The sequence below is a fragment of the Ochotona curzoniae genome, unplaced genomic scaffold (genome assembly GCF_017591425.1).
Source record: "Ochotona curzoniae isolate NIBS_2020 unplaced genomic scaffold, NIBS_Ocur_1.0 contig_4105, whole genome shotgun sequence".
Lineage (NCBI taxonomy): Eukaryota > Metazoa > Chordata > Mammalia > Lagomorpha > Ochotonidae > Ochotona > Ochotona curzoniae.
The window spans coordinates 10,953,158-10,963,861 of record NW_024466129.1 but is presented as its reverse complement, the minus strand read 5'-3'; the positions used below and the strand labels follow the sequence as shown (position 1 = coordinate 10,963,861).

General features: G+C 47.3%; 1 protein-coding gene across 1 annotated transcript; it reads left to right on the top strand.

Moving 5' to 3' along the window:
- The first annotated feature begins 251 nt into the window (after positions 1-251).
- On the top strand, positions 252-10,302 carry INSIG1 (insulin induced gene 1). Its single transcript, XM_040984378.1, has 6 exons — positions 252-318; positions 583-1,004; positions 3,411-3,535; positions 4,505-4,671; positions 5,024-5,123; positions 8,359-10,302. The coding sequence occupies exons 2-6, from the start codon at positions 614-616 to the stop codon at positions 8,386-8,388; spliced, it is 813 nt and encodes a 270-aa protein (XP_040840312.1). The 5' UTR covers positions 252-318; positions 583-613; the 3' UTR covers positions 8,389-10,302.
- The last annotated feature ends 402 nt before the right edge of the window (positions 10,303-10,704 follow it).

Genomic DNA, 10,704 nt, shown 5'->3' with positions numbered 1-10,704 from the left:
GGCCAGCAGGGGCCACGCCCCCGGGCGGCGCGCGCCGGCGGCCGGTAGGCCGGGCCGGGTCACGTGACGCGCGGCAGCGGCCCGCCATATAAACCCGCGCGCCCTCCCGGCGTTGCGGCCGCACTTGGGGCCGTCCCGGGCCGCGACTCCTCCTCCTCGGGCCGCGGCGCCGCCCCGCCTCCGCTCGGTCAGCCCGCTGGCGGGCGCCCCTTGCCAGGTAAGCGGAGGCTGCGGGGGCAGGAGGCGGGAGATGCGCGCGTGGCGCCGGGGCTGGCGTGCCGGGAAGCGGGCAGGCAGAGGCGCGGACCAGCTCTCGGGGTCAGTGGGCGGCTCGCCGTTGCTCCGGGGCCGGACGCGGAGGGTCTGGACGCCGGGAGCGCGGGGTCGGGGGCGGCGTCTCCCGAGATGCACGGTCCTGGGCTGGCGGGACCCGAGATGGGCGCGCTGTGTGTGTGGGGGGGAGCTGCTCCAGGCGCTGCGGGGTGGGCATCGGATGGGGCAGCGCGCCCGGGACTGGTGATGAGGAGTCGGGGGGGTCCTGCCTGACACCCCTCACGGAAAAATCTTGCCTCTTCCTTGCAGGAAGCACCTCTCCCCACGCCGGTGGTCACTGATGCCCAGACTGCACGACCACTTGTGGGGCTGCTCCTATCCCAACAGTGCGAGGCACCAGAGCCCCCCAAGAGCCCGCGCCGCAGGGCTGGCGGCAAGGACCGGAGACATGAGCGGTTCCCCCGGGGCTGGTCCCTCCCTGCGGGTGGCCCACGGTGCCCCGGACGCCGATCGGAGCGCTGGGACGAGTGACCGCCGCGGCGGCCACCCCAGCAGTTGGCATCATCACTTGGTGCAGAGGGGCGTTGTGCTCTTCTTGGTCGGGGTGGTCCTCGCCCTGGTGCTCAACTTGCTGCAGATCCAGAGGAATGTGACCCTCTTCCCAGAGGAGGTGATTGCCACCATCTTCTCCTCCGCCTGGTGGGTCCCTCCGTGCTGCGGGACGGCGGCAGGTGCGTACCATTCCCGGTTCTCGGAGAAGTAAGGTTGCTTTTGTTGCTGTTGTTGTTAAAAAAAACGCTTTGAGGTCTTCTAAGCACGCGGAGGTGAAAACTCCATCTCCAGCTTTTGCTTTGAGAGGAAGGAGGAGGAGGATGCGGGGCACCCAGTGAAAGCCCCAGCTACCCCTCCCTTAAAGTTGAAGGCAGCCCAGGGCTGGAGATGAGCCGGGGAGATAATTGGCTGTTTAAGCGAATCCCGGGCCAGGCTGACAGAGGCCCTTCCCGCTGGTGTCCCGCGGACCCGGGCACAGCCACAAGCCCACAACTGTCACCCAGAACAGGCTGCCCCGGGATTGGCTGCCTGCAGAACTGGTGAGGCGCGGCACTGGGTAGGGATTGGTTGCCCCTGCGAACATGCTACCCCGATGGATAACTGAAAACAAATCCGGCACATGTGTTGGGGGTGGTGGTTGCCAAGGGAGCGCCTTCTCAGCACTTCCTCTTGCAGGATGGCCAAATGAGCCGCAAGCCCAAGCCTTTGCCCACCGGCAACTGTTACAGAGTCATAGGCCTGGGGAGGAGCACCCCCCCCTCCCGCGTGGAGAGTTTCGCCTTAGGGTGTAGCTCTCCAGGCACACCGTTGCTGGGAGCTGTAACCAGGGTCAGTATCTGCTCCGCAGGTATCTGTTGGATGCTTTCTGCAGCTCCAAGTCAGCTCTTGAAATGTCCCATGACCAACCCAGTCGCTGATGGGGAAAGCAAAGGTTTGTCAAAGTACCTGGAGCGCAGTGGGAGGAAGGGCCTTCCTGCCTCGTGTCCAGCATTTATTCACTGCTGCAGGCTTCCTGTGCCCTGCTCTGTTTATCCTTTACAATGACAGAACTATGCTATAGCTCCGTTTTATAGATGTGGAAACTGAGTCACGGAGCTGCAATAATAATGCCCAGCGTGCTAGCTTCCACGCTGCTCAGGCAGTTCCTTGGGAACACCGGTTCCCGAGGCAGGGCATCCATCACCAGAGGGATGAGAAAGTTCATCTCTCTTCTCCACCGGGCATCCCATTTCTGTTTTGCTAGTCTCTTCAAGTATGTGGCTGTTACTAACTTGAAAGCCTTTTAAAGAAATAGATGTAACTTTCAAATTCCATTTCACATACCTGTGGGACAGAAGTTTCTCTGAACCAAAAAGTTGATCTAAAGGATGGAATATTTCAGAACATCTGTGATAGAGGCATGAGGGGATTCTAGGAGCAGCTGACACAGTTGCTCCAACTTGTTGTTTTCTGCGTGTTGGGCTCAGGCTGCCTCTCCCTTCTGTTGCCCAGGCTCTCGGGTGCCTTTCTTTGGCAGTTGATCAGGACGAGGCTACTGCCTGACTTTGCAGAGCCTCGGGGCTCAGATGGAGTTTGCACCATGGTCCTTGTGCCCCCTGGTGCCATCCCAGAGGCCTGGGCTGCCACTCAGGCCACAGCTCTTGTTTTTGCACAGCTCTTGTTTTTCTGTTTTCCATGTAGCTTTCTGGAATGCCCTGGCTTCCTGCTTAGCCAAATTTCTCTCAGATTCTGTCTGGGAAGACTTCCTAACTGTTAGAGACCGCATGACCTCTTCCTCCTGTCCCCTCTGGTTACATAATCCTCATCATTTCACACATGAGAAAACAAACATGGAGGGCCACCTCCCATCAGAGGCCAAACTGGGCCGAGAGACCAAACTTTGTTTTCCTGGTGAGTGCTCTTTCCACGGCTTGCGGCTCAACCCCAGGAACCAGTCAGAGAAAGTGTGAGAGTGCCCGGTCATAGCCCTTGCCCGCCGAGTGGGTGGACAGCATTGCTCTGTGTTACCTCCTTAGGCCGGGAGAGAGCCCCCCTAAAAGCTGAGTCCCGCGCCTTCTGTGGCCACGTGACCTGGACCGTCAGCATCAACTCGGCAGAACCAAGTGGCTGGGCGTGTGCCCAGTCCTGCTGCTGGGTCCCAGCGGGACAGTCAGAACTGTGTGCCTTGGGCCCCAGCTGTTCATGGCTGCTCACCTTGCCTCCGTAAACTGAAAGTTGCCGTTGATGAAAATGTGTAAACACTGCAGTCATCTCAGTTTTGTAGTGAGGCAAATATGGACATTAACTTTCATGAACTAAGTATGTGTTCTTCCATATGATTAATTAAACCCTTACTGATCCACTTCTGTGTTTACTGAGACATGTGCTTAACTCAGCGGGGACTTTGTTTTTGAAACTTTTTCAGAACGGTGCAATATTTGGTGCAGGTACCCGAGAGTCGAGTCTAAAATTAGTCTTGATTTAAATATTTAGCTGATAAAATCCAGCTAAAGGAGTAGTCTAATAACATATGCTAATCATCGTCACGGAGAAATGCCAATTTGAGCATGCATATTCTAATGCTGTTATTTTTTTTTTTAACACAGCTGTTGTTGGCTTGCTGTACCCCTGCATCGACAGTCACCTTGGAGAACCCCACAAGTTTAAAAGAGAGTGGGCCAGCGTCATGCGCTGCATAGCAGTCTTTGTGGGCATCAACCACGCCAGTGCTGTATCCTTAAGTTAACCTGCTGTGTCCAAATGATTTCCTTATATGTTGGAGTATGTTGTTACTTTGGCTACTCAGTGTGTCATCAAGGATTTCATTTTAAATTACATTGATTAATTTATACTTAGTTTCTAGAGTGCTTTCAGTTCATTCTAGGAAACAAATCGTAGCAGTAGAGAGAACTTGCTGTTCTCTCTCAGAAGTTATCAAGTTCATTTTTACATTTCTCTATTCCAGAGTGAGACTCAAAGGCTCCTACAGCAACAAGAGAATGAACGAGAGGCAAGAAGCGTTACTGCTTTTGTCACATCTTTCCAGAAGGCTCTGTGCTTGTCTCTAGCCACCTAAGTCTGATAGGTCCCTGAACTTGTGGCATGCGCGGGTGGAATTCATGCCACGGAACATCGAGGAGTGTGCTGTGTCCATTCCTAATGCATCTTTTTGAGAAAAACACCCAGTTCCATCAGTTGTGGTCAAGTTCTGGGTTTCTTTAGAACACTTGCAGAGAAAGATATTTTTAAGAGATACTGATCCTGAAATCTGTCCCACCCTCTGTCTTAATGGTGTATAAGATAGCTCTTAAAGGAGCAATGTTGATAAAGGAGTGTTATAACAAATTGTGTTTCATGTTCTTGGTACCAAATGCAAGCGTAAAGAAAATGCTTGCTAAAGAAACAGAACTGTGGATGACTTAATAGCAAAATGTGTTGTTGTATGGACAGAATTGCAGCAGAATTTTACACATAGTTTTCAGGAAGTTTGCTCGCTTGATTCAGTGATCCCAGGGAAGTTGCAAGTAGTCTCAGTACAAGAGTCTAGCGGGCAGTAGCCTTTTCTTTAGCTCAATATGCAGTTTTTAGGAAGTGAATTATTCGCTGTACCACAATCCACAAGCATTTTGTGATTTTTTTTTTCTTGTTTTTATTTTGTTTAAAAAAAAAGGTATCTTTTCCTTAATTTTAGCATCACCAGAAACTGGATTTTGCCAATAATGTTCAGTTGTCCCTGACGTTGGCAGCCCTGTCCCTGGGCCTTTGGTGGACGTTTGACCGCTCCAGAAGTGGCCTTGGCCTTGGGATCACCATAGCCTTTCTGGCCACTCTGATTACACAGTTCCTCGTGTATAATGGGGTCTATCAGTAAGTCTGTGCTTACAGATATTGATTGTTCAGATAAGTGGTGCAGAACTTGTGTAAAACCATACATTAAGCTTGGCTGCTTCTGTGTTGCCGTTTGGTCTTTACGTAGACTGGCATGGATTGAGACATTCCGCTTAAGTCACATCGCACAGTTCTGCTTGTGTAGTCTGTTGTTAAGGAAAGCCAAGTGGTAGTGGCACCGTGTGCCATGCTGACCTTGGCAGTTTGCTGTTCTGTGATTAGCCTGTGTTTTGCATATCCTGAATATAGAAAATCTTTGATGAAGAAGAGTTGAATCCAGCGAATCGGCCACTAAGGCACAGGTCTTTTTCCTCCCCTGGTTTTCTTCTAGGTACACGTCTCCAGATTTCCTCTATATTCGGTCTTGGCTTCCATGTATATTTTTCTCAGGTGGCGTCACCGTGGGAAACATAGGACGACAGTTAGCAATGGTGAGTGGAATAATCCTGGCATCTCCCGGCACTGTAGGTTGTTCTTGTGTTTTGAGCTTATATGGATTGTTTTACATGGTAAATTATATTCTGTATTGATTGAAAGTGTATAATGATAACCCAGATGCTTCTCTGCTAAATCACAAACATTCCTAACTCTAGAGACTTACCGATATTTGAGCTAGAAGGAGCTAGTGTTCTAATGTAACCCCTCCAGTTCCATTTGTGCCATGCGGCCATGGGAGCCAGCAGAGAAAAGTTGTTAAAGAAGCTAAAGTAGATGATGGAAGATGACTTTTTCTCTTCTTCCTGCAGTGTCAGAAACAAATGTAGATAATCTTAGGGCTGGATACTTTGCTCTCCATGCACCTGCAACCAACATTTCTTTTTAACAAGATGGGAGTGAGCCCAGATGATGCTGAGGACACTCAGCCTTCCTAGGTCTGCTGGGAAATCTCTGTCCCCCTAAAACGGTCAGCCTGCGGTGAGCTTTGCACCAGTTCTTGCCAAAAGAGAAACAAGTGCTACTTCCCAAGATGCACCTCCTGAGAGGTGTGAGTTCCAGGCCAATTTTTGCAATTTTTCTCAGTAGCTGTGACCTGGCATTAGAATGTTTTCATTCAAAAACTTCAGTACGGACATTTAGATATTATTTTGAGTTGCTTTGACTCAGGGCTCACATAAGGAGAGCTTTAGGGGAAAAAACAGGGGGGAGCAGCCAGAACCATTGCTCTCAGCGATAAACTCCAGGACTTTTCTCAGAGAACTTATCTTGGTACCTTGTGCTATTTTTAAACTGGTACACTTATTTATGCCAACTGATACCCATTTATGAGAAGCTGAATTTGAAGGCCACTTGGCTCCTTCACATTTCCCTTTTTAAAATTCCATTTCTTGTGTCTCCTAAAGGAGAGGCAAAGGATGTCTGTTCATGTTACAGTTCTAACGAGCTAGACAGCTGTACACAAAAAGAGCTTCTGTCTTCCTCCAGTCATTCAGCTCCTTTCCCCTTGCTAGTTTTCAAAGCAGAGCTAGGCAGCAACTCTTAATTGCTTTATTGCTTTGAGATTTTTGTTTCAGTTGACTCTTGGTGACGGATTCCTAAGGAATCTGTTGGAATAGAATTCTCCTCTGCCAGGTTGACCATTGATAGCAACAGTTACACATTCAGGGAGTTGATTGTTTCTATTTTCCTGACAGTGGATTGATCTTTGTTACACACTCATTATGAAAGCTTTCGAATCAGTTTTAAGAAACATGCATTAGTTTGCTAGAGGTTAACATTTTACAAGGTGCATTAGTTATAAGCATTTGAGAAGTGGTTGGAGGAAATGTTTGAAACGGTCATGGGGACATGTGACTGAAGCTTTGCCCCCCTGTCCCTGTGGGTGTCAGCTGGACTTGCCTAGCTTGGTGAACCCAAGACAGAGAAGTACTGTGTGTGACCGGGGACCCACACCGAGGAGCGCAGAGTGTTGAACACGAGACACTGTGCTAAATATTGTCACTGCTAATTAATTTAGTCCTCACAGCACAGTCCTTTGAAGTGGGGACCATTCCTAACCGACTTTGAAATGGGGGAAATTGGAGCTTAGGCAGATGAGCCAGTTTGCCCAAGTGGCAGAGGTGAAATCTGAGCCAGGCTGCTCCATCAGGATGCCACGTTTGCACAAATAGCTCCTCTCTGTCATTCATCCTCAAAGACGTTTTTAAAAATCTGTGTTGCTATCTTGGATTTACTGTAGAACACCAACGTGTCATTTAAAATACGTTGCTGTTGGGCAACATGGGTGAACGTTTATGTGCCAAGTGTTATAATCCTTCTAAGGATGATCGCTATCTCTATAGTCATTTATGATCTTACATTAATGCCAGACCTAATGTAAGTCTCCTGACTCCTGTCTTGTACTGTTTATCACTGCATCAGTGGGCCGGTAGTTAAATTTGATGACCAATTCTACTTGTAGGCTGGAGGCAAGAGCTTACTCTCTTGGTTTGAAACCTTCCCTCTGTCTGTATTTAACAATTTGTGATGCTTTCAAATGACTAGATTTTCAAAGTGTGTCTGTTTCCTCGGAGGCCTTCTTGCACGCATCCCTAGGGTAGTCATTAACATGCAAGACTCCTAGGTGACTTTATCAAGTGAGACGATCTTATTTTATGGGGGGGGGATAAATAATCTTAGTATTCAGCTGCTGCATCTTAAAACCTGATCATTTTATATATGGAGGAAAATTGAAGTAGGAAGACGTTGGATTCAAAAGAAGGAAGTGTTCGATGGCCTCTCCGAGTCGGCTTCCCCAGGGAAACCTCCATACCAGACTGAGTTTACATGTGATACCTGGCAGCAGCAGGAGCGGGGGTCTACCCCAGGGAAGCTTTGTCAGGATCTCAAATAAAAAATATGTGGATAAGATCTGTGAGTGGTGACACTATGTAAGCATAAGGTATTCTCAAAGTACCTATTCCGAGTATCTATTTCAAAAAAACTGCTGTCAGGGTTGGTTATAATGGAAGCATCATGTTAGCAAAGATTATGACAGAAAAGTCCTTTTCTTCAAATAAACAAAATGGACTTTAAAACTGTAGGTCCTGGGGGATCGGTGCAGTGACATAGCAGGTCTGCGGCACTGGTTGCCAGTTCTAGTCCTGGCTGCTCCATGTGGGATCCAGCTCCCAGCTATGGCCCAGGAAAGCAGCGGAGACTGGCCCAAGTCCTTGATCCCCTGCAACCACATGGGAGACCCAGAGGTGCCTCTGGCTTGGGACTGGCTCGGCTCTGGCCATTGGGGGAGTAAACCAGTGGATGGAAGATCTCTTCTCTCTCTCTCTAGCTCTGTTTTTCCAATAAAATAAAACCTTTTTTTTTTTTTTAACAAAAAGTACGGGACCTTATAATGTAGCATGATAGAATCTCTAGGAAAACCTGGAAGTCCGTAAGCATCAGTGTGCTGTGATCAAAGTGATACCAGTTTAATCAAGTGTCACCAACACCTTACATATTTAATAGAGTGTGTCTGTGGGCTTTAGCACAGCCAGGAAAGCTATGGCCCTGGGGTGAGAGAGGAAGGAGGAGACCGCGGGGCAGCCGGTAGAGCTCACACCCCCAACCCTGGACTCGTCCGTGTTTCTCCACGTGTCGGACATCTCTGTCCGTCTTTCACCTTTTAAGCCTGCTCAACTGGGAATTAAAATATTTACACACTTAGTGTTTTTGTTTCCCTCTCTACATTAGGGCGTTCCTGAAAAGCCACACAGCGATTGAATCTTCAAACCCACTGATGCTGAGGAGGGAGCAAGATTGGAGAAGATAATCTGTGATAACAGATTCTCACAAAGATGAGCTTTTTCCTAAATAATCTGTTGAGATCGGGCTGACAATACGAATGACTCCTGGAGAAAAATATTCACGTGGTCTAGCATAGCGAAGTGGAGGCAAGAACTGCTCCCCTGGAAGTCCTTCCCTTGAGCAGCGGTGCTGGTGCCAGAAGCGCTCTGGAACGCTCCATCCCAGGCTGCGTGCAGGAGTTCAGGCAGGGGGCAGTGTCCCAGTATTAGATTGCATCCATGTCATTAAAAACAAGTTGCCATATTTGAAAGCCTTGAACTAAAACTTAATCACCAACTATCAGTCTTGTATCGTTGTCCGAAGGGATAGGATGATGGTGCTTAACAAAGATGAAGTATGGTGTAATAGGAATATTTATCCAAAATGTTTTTGTTTTTTTTTTTAAATAGGGTTGTGTAAAAAAAAAACAAAAAAACAAAAACAGAAGCCAGCAGCAGGGGCAGGGAGGCTGCGCTCGAGCGGGGCATGGCTGGGCAGCATCTCACAGCCCCACTCGCGTTGTGCTGCGCTGGCGGGCTGATGTCCCACGCGGTGTCTAGCATGAAGTGTGAACTGTGCTTTTCATTCCACCTGTGGAACTTTGTAGAGACAATCTTACTGAGAGCAAACAGCCGTGGGAAGCCGTGATGCCACACTGTGTTATCTTGAGAGTCTCACCTCCATTTATGAAGTTTTATCCAAAATCCAGAATCGTCTAAGAGTGAATACCTGTCAGCCATGTGTTTCAATCTTAGCCGAAATTGTTTCTGGTACTCCAAAACAGAGATGACTATTTTTTTTTTTTTCCACAGCCCTATGGAATCTGCAATCTGTGATTGCCTTGTAAAAAGAATACATATGTCACTGCATTAAACATGTGGTGTTTCTAAATATTCAATGATATTGGTGAGCACAATGTATTGATTTAATGGCATAGACCATGTTAGACCTAATTTGCAAGTATTGGGTCTTAAACTTCAAGTGCAATGTTTATGAAAACCAATCTGAGCCTTGTATTAAATATTTATTTTTTTGTAACGTCTGAGATGTCCGAGGGACGGGTTCTCCATTCATTTCAGTACTGCATGGAGGCAAAGCACAGCAATAATTTCTTTCGGTTGTAAAGATCTTTATGGTCATACCCTGCAGTGGACCCTTGGGAATAACTCCAGTTTCGTGGGTTGAGTAATTTTTAACTTGCAAATTTGCCTTCTTGTATTTTGCAGTTTCGATGTTTTTGATTTGTTCTAAATTCTGTGGAAGTGGCTTGATCATGAGACTTCTTTTAAATAGAAGTCCCCAGTCAGCAGAATAGAAACTCAGCCTGACTCACCAGTGGGTGTTGACATAGGTATGTGGTTTCATTCGTGTGATAATCTTTTGGGATTTTTAGTTTTTTGAGGAAAATATCTCAGAGTGATTTTCATGTTACTGAAGCGAATTTGTTTTAGTAAAGACTTTTGTTTGGAAGGAAATGGATCAGGCTATACTTGGGCATGACCCAGACAAGTTATTAGATGAAAACAGTAAGTGAATCTTTGCAATATACTTGATCATACAACAAACAATAAGTATTTTTTTTTCTCTTAAACTGGAAGTAAATCTGTTAGAAATAATGTAGCCAAAAAAAAAATGTGAATCTGAAGAATTGTTTTTTTTTTTTTTTGCCAATAGTTTAGAGCAAATATATGAACCAAAGTGATTGGAGTTTGTAAAAATGTAAAATAGTATAACAATTTGCACTATTCTCAAATTTGAATATCTAGTGAGATTCACAGTCATACTAAGTTTTCAATGTTGTGTTCTTTTTTTGCATTCATTTTTTTACTTTTATTAAAGGTTCAAAACCAACTGTTGCGTTTATGGGTTCTTCTTTTGAAGGGGGTGTGACACTCAGTGTCTGTAGGATGTTAAAGTTCATAATGTAAGAGATTTTCTGGCTCTTTAAGTTTCACTCAATTTCAGCGTAAGCTCTTGGGAAATGCCATCTGTTTTTTTTCCTTCTAGTGGATAGCTAACTGTAGCAGAAGCTAAAATGAACCTGCCACGCCTCCTCCCCAGTGGGCGCTGATCCCATGCAGGACAAGCACTTGGTCCTCACGGTCACAAGGGGGACCTCCCGTGGCCAGCCACGGCTGCAGCAAAGGATGCTGCATTGCTAACAGTCTGAAACAGCGATGTGCCTGTGAGCGGGAGCAACAAGGAGACAGGGATGGGTCAGCCTCTAATGCCACAGACTGAGGTGGCACCCAG